Source organism: Muscardinus avellanarius (assembly GCF_963383645.1).
Source record: "Muscardinus avellanarius genome assembly, chromosome: 9".
NCBI lineage: Eukaryota > Metazoa > Chordata > Mammalia > Rodentia > Gliridae > Muscardinus > Muscardinus avellanarius.
Window position 1 is genome coordinate 88,435,885 of NC_137795.1, and position 19,406 is coordinate 88,455,290.

At 45.2% G+C, this 19,406-nt stretch overlaps 1 protein-coding gene across 1 annotated transcript in view; it reads left to right on the plus strand.

The window, feature by feature from the left end:
* Positions 1 to 3,299: 3,299 nt before the first annotated feature.
* The window catches only part of GARIN1B (golgi associated RAB2 interactor 1B), a gene marked incomplete at both ends in the record, with an annotated part of 28,665 nt that continues 12,558 nt past the window's right edge, over positions 3,300 to 19,406 (plus strand). The window contains 5 exons of the mRNA XM_080701223.1: positions 3,300 to 3,548; positions 4,994 to 5,178; positions 7,045 to 7,297; positions 11,618 to 11,739; positions 16,143 to 16,198. Of these exons, the coding sequence (XP_080557349.1) occupies positions 3,300 to 3,548; positions 4,994 to 5,178; positions 7,045 to 7,297; positions 11,618 to 11,739; positions 16,143 to 16,198 (865 nt within the window). The remainder of the gene's footprint in view (positions 3,549 to 4,993; positions 5,179 to 7,044; positions 7,298 to 11,617; positions 11,740 to 16,142; positions 16,199 to 19,406) is intronic.

Consider the following 19,406-nt stretch of genomic DNA (forward strand, 5'->3'; position numbering starts at 1 on the left):
TGTCCTACTGTCCTTAGCATGCTACTTCGTGTCCAATAAGGCTGAAGTTCCAGCCATCAAGTCTGATTTGGGTCAGAGGAAAAACAAAGAGTAAAAAAAAAATCATACCTTCTTCCTACAATGATTTGTCATAGAAATTATACCTAATATTTAAATTTACATTTCTTTTGCCAGAACTAGTCACATGGTCTTACCTAGCTGCAAGGGAAGCCAAACAAGGTACTCTTTATTCCAGAAGACCTTGTGCCCAACTACGTGTCAGTCATTCTATATAAAGAAACAGAGAGAATGGATACTGGCATACACAAGCATCTGTTGTATGGTTTTTAAAAAGCTTCATTGTTAGCCAGGCATGGTGGCGCAGGCTTGTAATACCAGCATTCGGGAGGCTGATACCAGAGGATCGCGGTTCAAGGACAGCCTCAGCTACTTAGTGAGGCCCTCTGCAACTCAGTGAGACCCGGATTCAAAATAAAGAATAAAAAATAGAGCTGGGGGTGTAGCTCAGAGGTAGAATGTCCCTGGGTTTCATCCTAAGTACCCCTCCCCAAAAATGATGTCCATCCCTTCTTCCTTGCCTCCATTAAACTTCCTTAAACCTCCAGTGCTGGCACAATGAAGCTGTGTGTGTGTGTGTAGGTCCTCACTAAACTGCTGAGGCTGGCCACAAACATGCAAACCTCCCAAGTACTGAGATTACAAATGTGTGCCACCATGCCTGGCTAAGGGACATCTTAAAGCACAGATTAGATAATTGCTACAAATTTTGTTTAGAGCCAAAGGCTCACTTCCTTACAGTTAGCTCTCTAGCCTGGGCGCCAAAGCTTTCTTCCACTAAAGGTTGAGGGACAGCAGAGTGGGCTTAGCAGATCTGTATGGAAGGAGCAAAGGCCATCTTCCCAATCAACTTTGGGATGTCTCAATGGACATATGTATATCCAACCCATACATCTACATCAGCAAGCTTTATTTCTGTGGTTAAGCAAAGCTTAACGGCAAAAAGCAACATATCAGCTTATTAACGAACATCGCTTTTGGACCATGTGTTTTGTTTCCAGGGAAATGTAAACCACAGGGCGTGTTCTCGGACCCCATCATTAGAAAATGTTACCATGGAGGACATTTTACCACATGATAAAAAAAATGAGGAGTGTGATGTTGGAAGCTGTGACAGGTGCTTGGATGGGGGTGTAACCTAGATGACCAGGGGAGATTGTGGGAGGCAAAACCCTCAGCCCTTTTCCTGACTTTATTATTTATTTATTTTTATTTCTTGTGGTACTAGGGATTGAACCCAGAGCATTCTGCCTCCAAGCTACATCCCCAACCCTATTTTTTATTCTTTATTTTGTTATTTATTTATTTATTTATTTATTTACGGATCTGGAGATGGAACCCAGGGGCATTTTACCTCCAAGCTACACCCCCTTCCCTATTTTTTATTCTTTATTTTTAAACCGGTCTCGAGTTGCAGAGGTCCTCACGAAGTAGCTGAGGCTGTCCGCGAACCGCCATCCTCTGGTCTCAGCCTCCCAAATGCTGGGATTACAAGCGTGCACCACCACACCCGGCTTTTTATTCTTTATTTTGAAACAAGAACTCACCAAGTTGCAAAGGGCCTCACTGAAGAGCTAAGGCTGACCACAAACCTGTGATTCTCCTGTCTCAGCCTTCCAAGTACCGGGATTACAAGTGTGCAGCACCACACCTGGCTCTTCCTGACTTTGTAATGGAATACATAAATAAATCTCCAGGCTTGTCATATGCATATATTTGTCATCAAACTGTTTTTCTAAATGTATCACATTTAAGTTTGATAGTCAAATATTATTTAACAATTTCTGAAACTCTGTCCAGATTAGAATATGACTGTTTCATGAAGTGGTTTTATTTATTTATTTATTTATTTATTTATTTATTTATTTATTTATTTATTTGTGGTACTGGGGTTCCTGGAAGCCCTTCTACCTCCGGGCTACACTCCCAGACCTATTTTTACATTTTTTAAAATTTGGAAACAGGGTCTCCTAAGCCAGCGCGTGTGACTGGCTTCGAACCTACGCGATCCTCCTGTCTCTGCCTCCCAAGCGCGGGGATTACAAGCGTGCGCCACCACGCCCGGCTCCTGAAGTGGTTTTAAATGGTTGTCAGCCTGCTTCATCCTTTGCCCTTGTTCTAACCACGCTGGGATTTGGACTCTATCCTGCTCTGACTCAGTGGTGGGGTAGGAGGACACTGACACTCTTGAGAGGGGACCTGCTTGTTGATCCAGGAGCATGGCTCATGGGGTGCTATTCCTCCCAAATCCAGCCTCCGGGTAAGAAACTAATTACTTCTCCTGTTCTTTCAGTTTGACCTCGTAAGGAAAGGAACACTGCAGCTGTAACCAGCCAGCCGTAACAGAGCACAGAGCAGGTGCCTGCAGCCCTGCAACTCCTCCTAGAAGTAGAAAAGTCTACTGCACATAAACACACAGTCCACATCATGCAAACCTCAGGAAGGACAGATTTTTTTTTTTTCAGGTCTGGGGATGGAACCCAGAGGCATTTGACCTCTGAGCTGCACCCCCTGCCCAATTTTTTATTCTTTATTTTGAAACAGGGTCTCACTGAGTTGCAGAGGGCCTCACTAAGTAGCTGAGGCTGTCTGCGAACCGTGATCCTCAGCTCTCAGCCTCCTGAATGCTGGGATTACAAGCGTGCGCCACCACGCCCGGCTTGGACAGATTTTTAGTAGAGTAGCCCTTAACATTGTTTGCAGTAGATTGCATTAAAAGTAAGGAAGTTGATATTTATATGAGCGTCATTTTTCTTAGAAATTAAAAGTATATGCAACCTGAAAAAAAAAGGTAAGGAAGGGCTGGGAGTGTGGTTCTGTGGTAGAGCACTTCAGTAGCATGTATGAGTCCCCACTACTATGAGAAAAAAAATGAATAAACAGCAAGGACAGTTGAAAGGCAGGAAGGGCTTTTTCCTCTTGGCACCAGGAGGAGCTTCCTCCTAGCCTCGCTTCCTGCCTGGCTCACTCCTTTCTCAGCAAGTTGTGGGAGAGCTCCGTTCTGGGGTCTGGAGAAGGACTGGGGAATGTCAGGGCATAGATGAGTCCCCACAGTGGTCTGGAGGGAAAGGGAGGCTCCTCTGCATTTCCCTTTCCTGCAGGTCTGGGTTGGTTTTTCATGATGTCATCCATTCATCATTGTGAGCTGATGGCCGCCCAGGGCTTGGCCGGCTTCCCAAGGCCAGAAGGGAAGAGAAAGAGCCCAGGACAAATGTGCAGTAGGCCCCTGAGCATGTATAGAAATGTTGACATCAGTTCCACCTAGAAAGACTTGGTGGAAATCGAAGAAGACAGTTAAAGTCACAAGATCTTATCCAACCTTCCCTTCCCTGAATTCCTGGGAAGAATTCAGGGGCCTCTTGCCTGTGGACGGGGAACCGAACCCTGGCGTGGGCCTGGGTGTGGAGGAGGGACTGCTCTGTCAGATGGTCCACTCGCCAGAATTCAACCTGTTTCCTGACTCAGTGGTGTTTGAAAGCAACTTTGTCCAGGTACTCTTAGGTGGCTCAGAACAGCACTCCTTGATTCTTCTAAACCTGTACCCAAGAAGTCACTGGGACAGTGGAGTGGATTGAGAACGGAGGCGAGGAGGCGCTAGCGCTAGCGGGCCTGGAGGGCAAGGCGGCTCCACTGAGCAGGGCTTTGCGGGGCACCAGGCAGGGCTGCTCCTGCAGGCGTGGACACCTGGGGAGACTGAGGCACCCTGTGCAGGACTTGGCACTTGGACCCCCAGCTTACTCCATCGTCCAGGCTGCCACCCAGTGCCAGATGAACGAGGTAGGAAGAGGAGATGAGCGCCTGCGAGGGTCCGGGACAGAGATGCTAATGGGTGAAAGAATAGGAACCGGGGCCGGAGAGACCTGGGCTCAGATGCCAGTCCTCTCTTTCCTCCTGTGGAGATGCTGTTGTGCACACAACCTGCACACGCTGAATCCATTTCCTCTAGTGCAAGAGGAGAGTTAATACAAATACAGCAAGCAAAGTGCTTGGTCTAACAGGCACTCTACACATTTCTGTTCTTGCCTGGGCTCCCCTCAGGAGGATTTCCTTTGGTTAGGAGGTAGTCACATAAATGAGAGATCAGGAGGTTGTCACATAAATGAGATAGGTTCCAGGGGACTCCTGCCTTACACATGTCTTGTGGACAGTTGTAAATAGTATGTCCTAGCCAGGCATAGTGGCACACTTGTAATCCCAGCATTTGGGAGGCTGAGACAGAAGGATTGCGGTTCGAGGCCAGCCTTAGCTACTTAGACTCTTTGCAACTCAGTGAGACCCTGTTTCAAAATAAAAGAATAAAAAATAGGATGGGGAGTATAGCTTGGAGGTAGAATGTCCCCAGGTTCCATCCCCAGTACCACACAAATACACACACACACACACACACACACACACACACACACACAATAATAGTAACAATATGTTCTTTAAACACTATTCTAATTTTTTTAACCAGTATGGGTTAAAACACTCGTTCTCCCCAAGCAGGGATTTTGTGCCCCACTGCCAGGGACAGTTAGCAATGTCTGGAGACATTTGGGGTTGTCACAATTTGAGTGGGCAGCCGGGCGTGGTGGCGCACGCTTGTAATCCCCGTGCTTGGGAGGCAGAGACAGGAGGATCACGCAGGTTCGAAGCCAGCCACGTGCGCTGGCTTAGGAGACCCTGTTTCCAAATAAAAATTTAAAAATAGGTCTGGGAGTGTAGCCCGGAGGTAGAAGGACTTCCAGGAACCCCAGTACCACCAAAAACAAAAAACAAAAAACAATTTGAGTGGGCATTTGCAATTAGCACCTAGAGGGTAGCAGCTAAACAGTCTCCAACACACCGTTCAGTCTCCCTCAGTAACAGAATTACCTTAGCAGTGCCGAGTTGAGAAACCCTGGGCTGAATCATACTGCCACTTCTGCCAAATACTCTGGGTGCTGCGTTGCAGGTCAAAAAGGGCAGAAACTGGATAAACATCTACAAAGCCCCCAACACCATGGCCCTTGGGGTGACCTCCTCCGTGCCCTGCCTGCCCCTTCCCAACATCCTCCTCATGGCCAGGGTCAAATGGCATCAAGGGCAGAGCCAGACATGGAACAGACCATCTATGTCCCCAAACATCATCCTGAAGAGGTAAGAGACACAGAATGAGAGACGAGGGGTGAGCCGGGGACCCAAGGTGGGGGCTCTTTGGTGACTAAACTCAAGGCGGGGAGAAAGCAAGAAGTCATTGGTGGTACATTTCTTTAGATAGCATTAATTCAAGACAGGTGGTGTGCCAGGGATGGTGGCGCATGCCTATAATCTCAATACTTGGGAGGATGAGACAGGAGGATCTCAGGTTCATGGCCAGCTTCAGCAACTTAGTGAGACCCTCGACAACTTAGCGAGACTCCATTTCAAATATGAAAATTTAAGCCGGGCATGGTGGCGCATGCTTGTAATCCCAGCATTCAGGAGGCTGAGACCGGAGGATTGCAGTTTGCGGACAGCCTCAGCTACTTAGTGAGGCCCTCTGCATCTTAGTGAGACCCTGTTTCAAAATAAAGAATAAAAAATTAGGGCAGGGGGTATAGCTAGGAGGTCAAATACCCCTGGGTTTCATCCCCAACCCCCCCAAAAAAAAGAAAAAAGAAGAAAAGAAATTTTGAACCGGGTATAGTGGCACATGCTTGTAATCCCAGTACTTGGGAGGTTGACACAGGAGAATCGCAGGTTCAAGGATAGCCTCAGCAAGTAGTGAGACTCTCAACAACCTAGAAAGACTCTATTTCAAAATAAAAATAAAATAGGGCTGGGGGTATAGCTCAGAGGTAGAATGCCCCTAGGTTCAATCCCCAGTACCACGAAAAATTAAGAATTGAAAAATAGAATTTTAGAAGGGTTGGTGGTATAGCTAAGAGGTAGAATGCCCCTAGGTTCAATCCCCAGTACCACAAAAAATTAAGAATTGAAAAATAAAATTTTAGAAGGGTTGGTGGTATAGCTAAGAGGTAGAATGCCACCGGCTTAAATCCCCCTTGGAAGAAAAGAAGGAAGGGAGGGAGGGATGGATGGATGGAGGGAGGGGACTGGGTCCCATTTAGAATTGTGACATATGTTCACATCATGTTTGTCTGGGATAAAACAGCCCTTCTTGGTGTTTAAACCTATTTAAGCAAACTATAGGCTGTCTCATGAATCTCTGGATGTTTCCAGGAGTCCAGGAAACCTCTTTGTTTCTCTGTAATACCTCATGACAGATATTTTGTGATGTTCTTGGTGTAGAAATAGCAAGTACAGTCCAGATCTAACTTATCCCTGGCCAGCTCCATGAACTTCAGCTCCTAAGGGAAGAGTCATGGAGGCATTAAGGTCAATGAATGGACAAACCGGACAGTGGGCCAGTCCCTTCTGGGCTGTCAGGAAGGAAATTGCACAACCCCATGACCTCAGCCATGGGTCACTGCTAGGCTGTGTCTTGCTAGTAGGTTCCAGGAAACTTCAGCATGAGAATCATGGCAGGAAGGTGAAGGTTAAAATGCAGATTACAGCCGGGCGTGATGGCGCACGCTTGTAATCCCCACGCTTGGGAGGCGGAGACAGGATAGCGTAGGTTCGAAGCCAGCCGCGCTGGCTTAAGAGACCCTGTTTCCAAATTAAAAAGTATTAAAAATAGGTCTGGGAGTGTAGCCTGGAGGTAGAAGGGTTTCCAGGAACTCCAGTACACACACACACACACACACACACACACACACACACACACACACACCACAATGCAGATTACAGGGCCATGGTCCAGATCTACCAAATCTGAACCTTTGGAGATGTCTTCAGCCATCTGCATTTTATGTAAGCTCCACTGGTCTATCTGGTCTCCCCAAAATCTGAGCACCACCATGCTAAACACCATCTCTACCCCTAAAAGCCTCCGTCCACAAGGAGGCCTCCCTTGTTTCAATGAAGACAGGGTGGTGTCAGAAGCACTGGGGTTGTCAGTGTCTTTCCTCATGCCTTCAGGATTCTCCCTCTGAAGTTCGTGGAGCTCCAGGTCTGTGACCACCTTCAGCGCATCCTGCGATTGAGGACAGTCACTGAGAAGATCTACTACTTAAAGCTTCACCCAGACCATCCTGATACTGTCTTCCACTTCTGGATCCGACTGGTTCGAATTCTGCAGACGGGCCTATCCATCACCACCAAAGACCCTAGGATTCTTGTCACTCACTGCCTGGTACCCAAGAACTGCTGCAGCCCATCTGGAGATGCTAAGGTAGGGAGCATCATTTTAGCCTCCAGAGTTCACACTGGCTGGTTGGTGAGCACCCCAGGAAGGCAATCTCAGTGGCATTCTCCACTATAAATATTCAATGGTGAATTTTAGGTTTATAAACAAAACATTTTCAAATAAAATGTACATTTTCAGTAAATGTACACAGCTATGCAACCATTAACTATCACTACAATCTAGTCTTAGAACTTTTTTTTTGTAGTGCTGGGGATTGAACCCAGGGGCATTCCCAGCCCTATTTTTTATTCTTTATTTTGAAACAGGGTCTTACTAAGTTGTGGAATGCCTCACTAAGTAGCCAAGGCTGGCCGTGAACCTGCGATCCTCCTCTCAGTCTCCCAAGTACTGGGATTACAAACGTGCGCCACCATGCCTGGCTTGTCTTAGAACATTTCTAACTTCAAAAGTCCTTCTTGCCAATCTGTAGACATTCCTGTTCCTACTCCCAGCTCCAGGCAACCGTTGATCTGTTTTCAGTCTCTATAAAATAATTTGCCTTAGACATTTCATACACGTGGAGTCCTGCACTGTACATTCTTGCGTCTGGTTTCACTTTGCACAGTGTTTTTTAGGTTAGTCTGTAGATAACACAGGACCAGCTCTGGGGCAGAGCTGCTGACTATTAGTAGTTCATTCCCTTTAATGGCTAAGTAGTATTCATTGTATAGATATACCACATTTTGTTTATCCATACATCAGCTGATGGATATTTTGTTTGTTTCATTTGGGGCTATAGTGGGTAATGCTGCTATGGACATGTATGTATAAGCTGTTGTCAGATTTTTATTGTCTTGGGTAGATTCCAAGGAATGATATCTCTGGGTTATATGGAAAGTTTATGTTTAATTTTTAAAGACACTAGAAAACTCTTTTCCAAAGTGGTCATTTTCCATTTCTGCCAACAATGCATGAAGGTTTCAGTTTCTTTACATCCTTACTAACACTACCATTATGTTTTTAAATCATAGTCATTCTAGCAGTTGTGTGGTGGTTAATGACTAATGGTGCTGAGCAGCTGTGTGTGTGTGAAGGAGGTGGTACTGGGGATCCGACCCAGGGGTGTTCTGTCTGTGAGCTACATCCCTAGCCCCATTTTATTTTGAAACAGAAACTTGCTAAGTTCAAAGCCCTGCTGGCTTTGAACCTGTAATTCTCCTGTTTTAGTCTCCCAAGTACTGGGATGACAGGCATATGTCTGGCTGACTGACGCTGAGCAAATTTTCATAGGCTTTTTAGTTACTTATATACCATCTTTGGTGAAATGTCTATTGAAATATTTAGCTCATTTTTAAACTGGGTTTTTTCTTCTTTCTGTGGCGTCTAATACTTTTTTGAATATCCTGAATGCAAGTCCTTTTTCAGGTATATGACCCACAAATATCTTTTTCCAGTTTGGCCTGGATTTTCTCTTCTCTTTCTCTCTTGCATGTAGATATGCAATTGTTCCAGCACCATTTGTTGAAAATAACCCCCCCCCACACACACACTGAATCGCCTAGGCATCTTTGTTGGAAGTCAATTGGCTATAAATTTAAAGATTTATTTTTGGATTCTCACTTCTATTCCATTGATCTGTTTGCTTACTTTTGTGCCAATACCACAAATTATTGATTGCTATGTTTTATAGTAAGTTTTGAAATCAAGTGATGTATATCTTCCAGTTCTGTTCTTTTTCAGTTTTTTTTTCCACTTTCCATATGAATCTTTTTGCATTTCCATATAAATTTTAGGATCAATGTGTAAATTTCTGCAAAAAAAATTCTTGCTATAATTTTGATGCCATCTTGACAATATTGAATTTCCCAATATATAATTTTGTTAAATGCTTTTCTGCATTTGTGAGGATAATATGTGGCTGTCCTTTATTCTGTTAATGTAGTCTATTGCATTATTTGATGGAGCGGGACGTGGTGGCAACACGCTTGTCATCCCAGCGTTCAGGAGGCTAAGACAGGAGGATCCAGGTTCGCAGCCAGCCTTAGCTACTTAGTGAGGCCCTCCACAACTTAGAGAGACTCTATTTCAAAATAAAGAATAAAAAATAAAAATTAATTTTTAAAAAAGTACTGGGGATTAGGAGCATTCTGCATCCAAGCCCTTTTTTATATTTTATTTTTCATTTTTCATTTTCAATTTTATTTTTCACTTTTTAAATAGGATCTTGCCAACTTGCTGAGATTGTCCTTGAACCTGTGATCCTTCTGTTTCAACCTCCCAAGTACTGGGATTACAGGCATGCACTACATGCTCAGTTACGCTATTTTTTTTGTTGTTGTACTAGGGATTGAACCAAGGGAATTCTACCTCCAAGTTACATCCCCAGCCCAACTTTTTTTTTCTTGCCATACTGGGCATTCTACCTCCGAGGTACACCCCCAACCCTTTTTATTCTTTATTTTGAAACAAGGTCTAAGTTTCAGAGGGTCTCAGGAAGTAGCGAAGCTGGCTACGAAAGTGTGATCCTCCTATCTCAACTTCCCAAGTACTAAGATTACAAATGTGCACCACCACGCCCAGCTTACATTGATTTTATTTATATTAAAGCAATCTTATATTTTGTCAATACTTTTTTTTTTTTTTGCTGTACTGGGGATGGAACCCAGGGGCATTCTACCTTCAAGCTATACCCCCAGCCCTATTTTTTATTCTTTATTTTTAAGTAGAGTCTCACTAAGTTGTGGAGGGCCTTGCTAAGTAGGTGAGGCTGGCTGTGAGCCGGAATCCTCCTGTCTCAATCTCTCAAATGCTGGGATTACAAGTGTGCACCACCATGCCTGGCTCCATGAATAAATTCTACTTGTTCATATTGTGTTACTGGGTTTGGTTTGCTGAGGGCTTTTTGTTTTTTCCTTTTTTTGTGGTACTGGGGATGGAACCCAGGGGCATTCTACCTCCGAGCTGTATCCCCAGCCCTATTTTTTAATCTTTTATTTTTAAAACAGGGCATCACTGCTGATGATTTTTACATCTACATTAATGGGAGATATTGGCCTGTGGTTTTCTTGTGATATTTTTGCCCTGACTTTGTATCAAGTTAACTTTAGTGAAGAGATTATGATTTCTTCTTCTTCTTCTTCTTCTTCTTCTTCTTCTTCTTCTTCTTCTTCTTCTTCTTCTTCTTCTTCTTCTTCTTCTCCTCCTCCTCCTCCTCCTCCTCCTCCTCCTCCTCCTCCTCCTTCTTCTTTTTGCGGGTCTGGGGGTGAAACCCAGGGGCATTCGACCTCTGAGCTACACCCCCTGCCCTATTTTTTATTCTTTATTTTGAAACCGGGCCTCACTAAGTTGCAGAGGGCCTCACTAAGTAGCTGAGGTTGTCTGCCAACCTCGATCCTCCGGTCTCAGCCTCCCAAATGCGATTACAAGCGTTTGCCACCATGCTTGGCTATGATTTCTTCTTTAAATATTTGATAGATTTCACTGGTGAAGCCACCTGGGTTTTTTGCCCCAGGCCTTTGAGCATGAAGACTATAAGCCTGACTGGAGAAACAACATAAGCCCATAAAAGCAGAGATTTTATCTTTTTTTTTTTTTTTTTTTTTACAGTACTGGGGGTTGAATTTAGGAGAATTCTACCTCCAAGCTATATCCTAAACCTTATTATTTATTCTTCATTTTGAAACAGGGTTTCACTAAGTTGCAGAGGGCCTCACTAAGTAGCTGAGGCTGGCCGAGAACCTGCAATCCTCCTGTCTCAGCCTCCCAAGTGCTAAGATTACAAGTGTGTGCCACCACGCTCGGATTATCTGTATTCTTTACTGCTGTATTTCTAGTGCCTGGCACATAGTCAGCCTTCAGTAAATATTGAATGAATGATTGCAGGCAGCATGTACAACTGGCACACTTTTGGGATATCGTAGTAAACAGGAGGGAACATTATTCAACTGTAAAAAGCAGCTCCATGTTGGCTTTTTCTTTGGGAAATTAATTTGTAAAGCATTCATAAGATTCTTATAATAATTATGAGTTTCTTCTATTTAATTATAAAACCAAGTATCATACATTTTACAACATGTATATGAATAGGCTCTTCAATAAACTATATTGAAGCTACTGATGGGAACAGATTATCTACTAAATTATGTCATGAAGTAGTCAATGAAAATATTACCTTTAGGCACCGTGGGCTATTTATACCAACACAGAATTATGAACATATACAAACTCAGAATTGCCTCTGGGAGCCACGGCGTGGCTCCCAATGGGAGAATTTGAGTTTTAACCCTTTAGAGTCTGGACTGTTACTAAGAGAATGCAGAGATCTTAAGGCTTTAACCACCATTTTACTGTTTGTTCTCCACATAGTTAGTACAGCAGAAACTCCAAGCCTCCCAGCCCAGCGAGAGCCTCATGCAGCTGATGGCCAAGGCTGAGAATGAGGCTCTCTCTCAGATCTTTGCTGACCTGCACCAGCGGGACCACTTCAGGTACATGGCACTCATGAGACCAGCCTCTGGTGTCCCTTTCTGCAGCCCAGATGGTCTGGGCTGAGAGACCCAGAGACAGAGTTCCTGGAGTAATGGGTACAGGGAGGAGCATGAAACCCTACCCTGCAGAGCTGAGTCTGTATCCTTGACTCAGGCAGCCTTTTCTTGGTTTCCCTTGCCTGACTCTCCGACATACAGCAAGTATGGTAGGCTTGATTCCGGGAGAGGAACTGTATAAAACATGAAAAGTATCTCTTTGACACTGAGAATAAATTAGTGACAAAGGGGAAAAATTAAACCTACTTGCAAATATAGATCTTAATCCCATAGAGAGGTAACCAAAACACTGTTTAAGCCCTATCAGCTGGGTGTGTGGCCACACCCCTGTTAATCCCAGTACTTGGGAGGCGAGGATTGCAGGTTCGAGGCCAACCTCAGCAATTTAGCCAGGCCCTCAGCAATATAGTGAAACTCTTGTTTCAAAATAAAAAATAATAGGCCAGGCGTGGTGGCGCACGCTTGTAATCCCAGCATTCGGGAGGCTGAGACTGGAGGATTGTGGTTCATAGACAGCCTCAGCTACTTAGTGAGGCCCTCTGCAACTCAGTGAGACCCTGTTTCAAAATAAAGAATAAAAAATAGGGCAGGGGGTGTAGCTCGGAGGTCGAATGTCCCTGGGTTTCATCCCCAGACCTGCAAAACATAAAAAATTAATTAAAATTAAAAATTAAAAATAAGCCAGACATGATAGCGAATGCCTGTAATTCCAGTACTTGAGATACTGAGACAGGAGGACCACAGTTTTGAGGCCAGCCTCAGCAATTTAGCAAAGCTTTCAACAACTTAGTGAGATTCTGTTTCCATGTAAATTAAAATAGGGATGGGGGTGTAGTTCAGAGGTAGAATGCCCCTGAGTTCAATCCCCAGAAGCACATATATACATACATACATACATACATACATACATACATACAGTATCATACTCACCTGGCTACTACTTAGTCTTTATGGAATTTCAATGGTTATTTTCTGTGTGTGTGTGTGTGTGTGTGTGTGTGTGTGTGTGTGTTGCTGGGATTGAACCCAGAGGCATTCTACCACTGAGTTATACCCCAGCCCTATTTTAATTCTTATTTGGAAATAGGAAACAGGATCCTGCTAGGCTAACGAGAGTCTCACTATTTATATATGAGGCTGTCCTCAAACCTGTGATCCATGCCAGGCACACCTTGTAATCCTAGCATTCGGGAGGCAGAAACTGGAGGATCACGGTTTGCAGACAGCCTCAGCTACTTAGCAAGGCCCTTCACAACTCAGTGAGACTCTGTTTCAAAATAAAGAATAAAAAATAGGGCTGGGGTGTAGCTTGGACGTAGAATGCCCCTAGGTTCCATCTTCAGTACTAAAAAAAAAAAACAAAAAACCTACGATCCTCCTGTCTGAGCCTCCCAAGTTCTGGGATTATAGGAGTGTACCACCACACCCAGCTCTCTGGTTGTTTTCTTTTCATGTGTGTGTGTGTGTGTGTGTGTGTGTGTGTGTGTTACTAGGGATGGAATTCAGGGGCTTTCTGTCTCCAGGCTATACTCCCAGACCTATTTTATACTTCATTTGGAAACAGGGTCTCACTAAGTTGCTGAGAGCCTCACTAAATAGCTGAGGCTGGCTTCGAGCCTGCACGATCCTCCTGTCTCAGCCTCCCAAGTCCTGGGATTACAAGTGTGTACCACCACGCCTGGCTGTCTGGTTGTTTTCTAAATGTGTAGTCTTTTCTGGAGAGCTCTATGCTAATGGCCTATCTTCTCCATATTGAGGGCCAGAAATGTTCCTTTATGTATGGATGAGTTAGCAATGAGTCTTAGTCTAAAAGACAGGAGTTGACCAGAGGGTTCCATGACCAGAGAGCAGAGGTAAAGTGGGGCCCAGGGTCATCTGTGCCTTAAAAGAGGGAGAATAGAAATAGAAGTAAATATCACCAGAAGAGAAAAATGAAGTGTCAGGGAGAAGGGATTTGGGGCACAACAGGAACGAGTTAGACCAGCAGCCCAGATGCAGCGTAAATCACCTTTCTGAGTGCTAGTCATAAACGGAAAGGCAGGCAAGCTCAGAGGAAGCAATCTCTTATTGTGTGTTAGTGCCCACATAGACCTGGGCCCCAACTGCACTCTAAGTACATTGCTTAACTTTTCTGGTCTCTATTTTTAGAACTATAAAATGGAAATAATGCCAATTTCACCCAGATATTGCTAGGATTAAACGAATTTATACCACATCATATCTTTAGCATGCTTCTCTGCAGATTTAGAGGTGGTAATATAAATGAGTTCTTAATACATACTACTTATATTGTTAACTCTAACTTGGGTTTGGGGTAGAAAAGTATTAACGCAAGAAAAAGACTTAAGAGTTGCCCAGTGTTAAAGAATATATACTTGAAGCCAGGAGTGGTGGCACAGGCCTATAATCCCAGTACTTGGGAGGCTGAGACAGGAGGATTGCAGATTCAAGGTCAGCCTCAGCAGCTTTGGGAGACTTTCAACAATTTAGTGAGATCCTGTTTTAAAAAGTGGAGAAGGGGCTAGGGGTATAACTTTGAGGTCGAATGCCCCTGGGTTCAATCCCCAGTACCAGAATATATAGTGGAGATCATCACTGTATTTATCACACAGAGATCTAGAATTAGAAAATTTCTGGATGACACATTTTGAGCTATTGAATGTTGGATTCTAATAGAGCAATGTGTGTGTGTGTGTGTGTGTGTGTGTGTGTGTGTGTGTGTGTCTGTGTGGTACTGGAGATGAAACCCAGGGGTATTGTACCTCCAAGATATACCCCTAGCTCTATTTTTTATTCTTTATTTTGAAACAGGGTCTCACTGAGTTGCAAAGGACCTCACTAAGTAGTAGCTGAAGAACTGCGATCCTCCTATCTCAGCCTCCCAAATGCTGGGATTACAAGCGCAAGCCACCATGTCTGGCTATAGAGCAAGATATTTTGGAGCAACATTTGTACTGTTTCCAATAATTAAATCACTTGCTTTTAATTACTATTTAAAAGACTTTTTTGCCTTTACATCTCATTGGCCACAATTCAATCCCATGGCCACACCCTGTCGCATGGGAAGCTGGGAAATTCTCTCTCTTCTAGCCACATGCCCAAACAGAATTAGATCCTTTGTCCCCAAGGGAGAAAGGAGGAAATATTATTGGGCAGCTGGGCATGGTGGCACACACTTGCAATTCCAGTACTTGGGAGGCTGACACAGGAGGATCACAGGTTCTCAGCCAGCCCCAGCAACTCAGCGAGGCCCTCTGTAACTTAGTGAGATGCTGTTTCAAAATAAAAAATTAAATAGGGTGGAGCTCAGAGGTAGAAAACCTCTGCCTTCAATCCCCATAACCAAAAAATAAAAAAATAATAAAGTCAAGAGTGACTGGGGACCTCCTGCAGCCTCTGGCTCAGGCAGCCTTTGATATTTCTGGAAGGTCAGAGGAGGCTAAGTCCTGAGGGAGACACAGGCAATAGGCAGAGAAAGGGTAGAGGAGAGTCAGGCAGGATAAGGAAAGACAGGGGCGGGGGGCAGGGAACAGAAGAGAAAGATGTCTGGTGGGTTTTGGGGCAGGGCAGGAAGACCAGCGGGGAGCGAGCAGGTGGTACATGGAAGAGAGTGGGCAGAGGCCGGGCCAGGCAGGGCCTGGGGGCTGCGCAAGGAATTCAGACTCCAAGTGTAGTGGGAGCCTTGACAGCACTTTAAGTAGGGAAGTAACAGGATCCAATTTAAATTTGAAAAGGTCACACTAGCTACTGCAGTGACAGCTGATTTGTCGGAAGCTGGAGAGCCCAGCCCGGACGCCATGGCAGCCTAGTCAGGATAAACCAGGTCGGAGGGATGCGAGAAAAGGAAAGGCAGGACTTGTTTCCTGTTTCCCTTTTTTCTCTCTGCGCAGACATTTAGTTCCTTTCCTTCACCGTCCCAGCAGGAAGCCCCAATGGTTTTTTTCTCCTCATTCAGGCAGGCTCCAGCCTGGCTGCGGTTAGTTATCAGTGTCTGCACATCGGCCAATAGCTTGTAACTTCTCAGTAAATAAAATAAGTGGCTGAGGCGCAGGGCTCCACAGATGAGTCCCACCCTCCACAGATGAGTCTCACCCTGTCCTCCTCAGCGAAGGCAGCACCCGGGGCTCTGTTCCCTCCACCACCACCCCCCCAACACCCTCTTCCCTTTTTTCCTTCTGGAAATTTAGTACGCGTCACACCCATCTAATATAGCCACAGCTGGCCTTCTTCATATTTATATCTGTCTCTAAAGCTCTTGCATCAGGAGATACCCAACTGGGAATAGGGTTTGAAATACAAGTTCAGTGTTCTCATTTTTACTTTTAACCTTCATTTCCTTGATCTCGAAATGGCTGGAGTTCCAGGAGCAGCAAAAAGGTGGACAAGCACAAGGCCGGCTCAGGTAAGGGCCCGCGGGCGTGGCCGCAGGGAGAGCTGTCTGGAGTGCTGCGTCGCCATCCGGTCCCCTGTGGCTCCTCCTGAACTTGTCAGGGCCGCCAGGGTTGCCCTCATCTTGTCAGGCCACAGTATAATCCCTCTGGGCTCTTTGGACACCATGGTCAATTTGACACCGAGTCCTACCAGTTTTTTTCTTTTTTTTTTTTTTTTTTTGGCGGGTCTGGGGATGGAACCCAGAGGCATTAGACCTCCGAACTACACCCCCTGCCCTATTTTTTATTCTTTATTTTGAAACAGGGTCTCACTAAGTTGTGAAGGGCCTCACTAAGTAGCTGAGGCTGTCTGTGAACTGCGATCCTCCAGTCTCAGCCTCCCAAATGCTGGAATTACAAGCGTGCGCCACCACACACGGCTTGCGATGTTTTTTATATTCTTTTTTCTTCTTAGTACTGGGGATCAAACCCAGGGTCTTTCTACCTCCGAGCTACGCCCCTGATCCCAGTCCTTTTTGTATTTTGTTTTGAAATAGGGTCTTGCTAGGTTGCTGAGAATCTCCTTACTGAGAGACTCCTTGCTGAGGCTGTCTTTGAACCTGTGATCCTCCTACCTCAGCCTCCCAAGTGCTCGGATTCTGGGGCTGCGACACCACACCTCGCATTCTATTCAGTACTTCACGTCACTCCCGCAGACCCTGTGCTCTTTACCTGGATCCTGCAGTAATCTCCCACTTGGTTTTTGGTTTGTTTGTTTGTTTTTGTTTTTTGTGGTATTGGAGATGGAACCCAGGGGCATTCTAGCTCCGAGCTACACTCTCAGCCCTATTTTTTAGTCTTTACTTTGAAACAGGGTGTCACTGAGTTGCGGAGGGCCTCACTAAGTAGCTGAGGCTGTCCGCAAACCGCGATCCTCCTGGCTCGGCCTCCCGAATGCTGGGATTACAAGCGTGCGCCACTACGCCGGGCCAATCTCCCACTTGTTTGTTCATTCATTTACTTGTTTAAAGGCATGCTCAGAATACTTTCTTTCTTTTCTTTTCTATTCTTTTTTGTTTATGTTTTTTTTTTTTTTTTGTAATACTAGGGATGGAACCCGAGGGGCATCCTACCTCCGAGCTACACCCCCAGCCCTATTTTTTTTTATTATTTTTTAATTTTGAAACAGGGTCTCACTGAGTTGCAAAGGGCCTCACTAAGTAGCTGAGGCTGGCCATGAACTGTGATCCTCCTGTCTCAGCCTCCCAAATGCTGGGATTACAAGTGAGCGTGCGTCACCACGCCTGGTTTCTGAATGCTAAGTGCCACTCACTGTTGTAGCTTTTGGGCTCACCATGTGTAAACCCACCATGGCCCCTTAAGGCATTTATAATGGAGTGGACCCAGGAGGCAAATACCAAAATTATAAAATCTCTCCTGCCAAAGGAGCACAAAGAAAGCAGTTTAGAGCTGGGTATGGTGGTGAGCCCTTGTAATCCCAGTATTTAGGAGGCTGAGACAGGAGGATTACAGGTTAGAAGCCAGCCCCAGCAACTTAGAGAGGCTGTCTGCAATTTAGTAAGACCCTGTTTCAAAATAAAGTCGGGCGTGGTGGTGCAGGTTTGTAATCCCAGTGCTTGGGAGGCTGAGACAAGAGGATCATACAGGTTTGAAGCCAGCTTCAACTACTTAGTGAGGCTCTCAGCAACTTAGTGAGACCCTGTTTCCAAATAAAATATAAAAATAGGTCTGGGAGTATAGCCTGGAGGTGGGTAGCTCAGAGGTAGAATGACCTTAGGTTCAACCCCTAGCAGGAAAGAAAGGAAGGAAGGAAGGAAGGAAGGAAGGAAGGAAGTTGAAAGAAAGAAAAGAAAGAGAGAGAGAAAGAAAGAGGAAAGACAGAGAGAAAGGAGTTTGTCATCCTCACTGGCCCAGTGGGAGGGTGGGAGATGAGTCAGAGCAGATGATGAATTGATGTGAGCTGGCCAAGCAGAGGCTGGCATTTCAGGAAAAAGAGGCCATCTGCATGAGGGAGCATGGCGTGTTCTGGAAGCAGCGGTCAATTTTCCATTTCCTGGTTCTAGTTTACCCCAAATCCATCCAGTCTGGCAAGCACGGTCCTGCAGTGACCCCCACATCTTCCAGGTCGCCTGACCCCTCAGTCCCCCACTCTCCAGCCCGTCTGCTCCAGCTGGACCTCAGCTGTGCTCGGGTCTGGTCTGTCGTGCACCTCCCCTCACTCCCTTCCCCTCCTGGACCACGCTCAGTCCTACTTGGAAACCCTACACCTCACAAGGCTTTCCTGCCCAGCCTCCCTTTCCTTGTCCTAACTTCTACCTTACTCTCTAGTTGTCTCTAGGCTTAAGGCTGATTTCTCTTTTCTTTTTCTTTTTCTTTCTTTCTTTCTTTTTTTTTTCTTTTGGTGGTACTGAGGGTGGAACCCAGGTGCTTTCTACCTCCAGGCTATACTCCCAGACCTATTTTATATTTTATTTGGAAACAGGGTCTCACTAAGTTGCTAAGAGCCTCACTAAGTAGCTGAGGCTGGCTTCAAAGCTGTGTGATCCTCATGTCTCAGCCTCCTGAATGCTGGGATTACAAGCGTGAGCCACCACACCCAGCTTCTGGTTTCTTTTCTTTTCTTTTCTTTTCTTTTCTTTTCTTTTCTCCTCTTTTCTTTTCTTTTGCATAAGCCCCAAATTGGATTTTTTTAAAAATGTGACATGCCCTACACCACAAAAAAAATTAAAGTACAGTGTAGGGTAACACATAGTGGCCACACAGGAAATTTCTACAGTCACCCATCCTGACTGGGGAGCGGAGTTGCTACTGCCCCAAGTCCTCCCAGCCCATGGCTGCTTCCTCGTGTTCTCTGACTGAATACGTGATTGTGATTCTGTTTTTATACAGATATTCAAGCACATACACGCATACATACACACCCAAATATGCCCTCATGAGGTTGGAGAATGAAGAAAACAGACACAGAGTATGTTTCTAACTTATTTCTCAGACTAGAGAGAATACCTAGAATTTTCAGGGTCACAGGATACCTGACCATAGGAACCACCATGTTCAGAATGTCCCACCAGGCATGGTGGTGCACACCTGTAATCCCAGTGCTTGGAAAGCTGAGACAGGAGGATTGCAAGTTCACAGCTAGCCTCAGCATCCCAGGAAGACTCTCAGCAACCTAGTGAGACCCTGTTTTAAAGAAAAAGAAAAAAGAAAAGAAAAAGA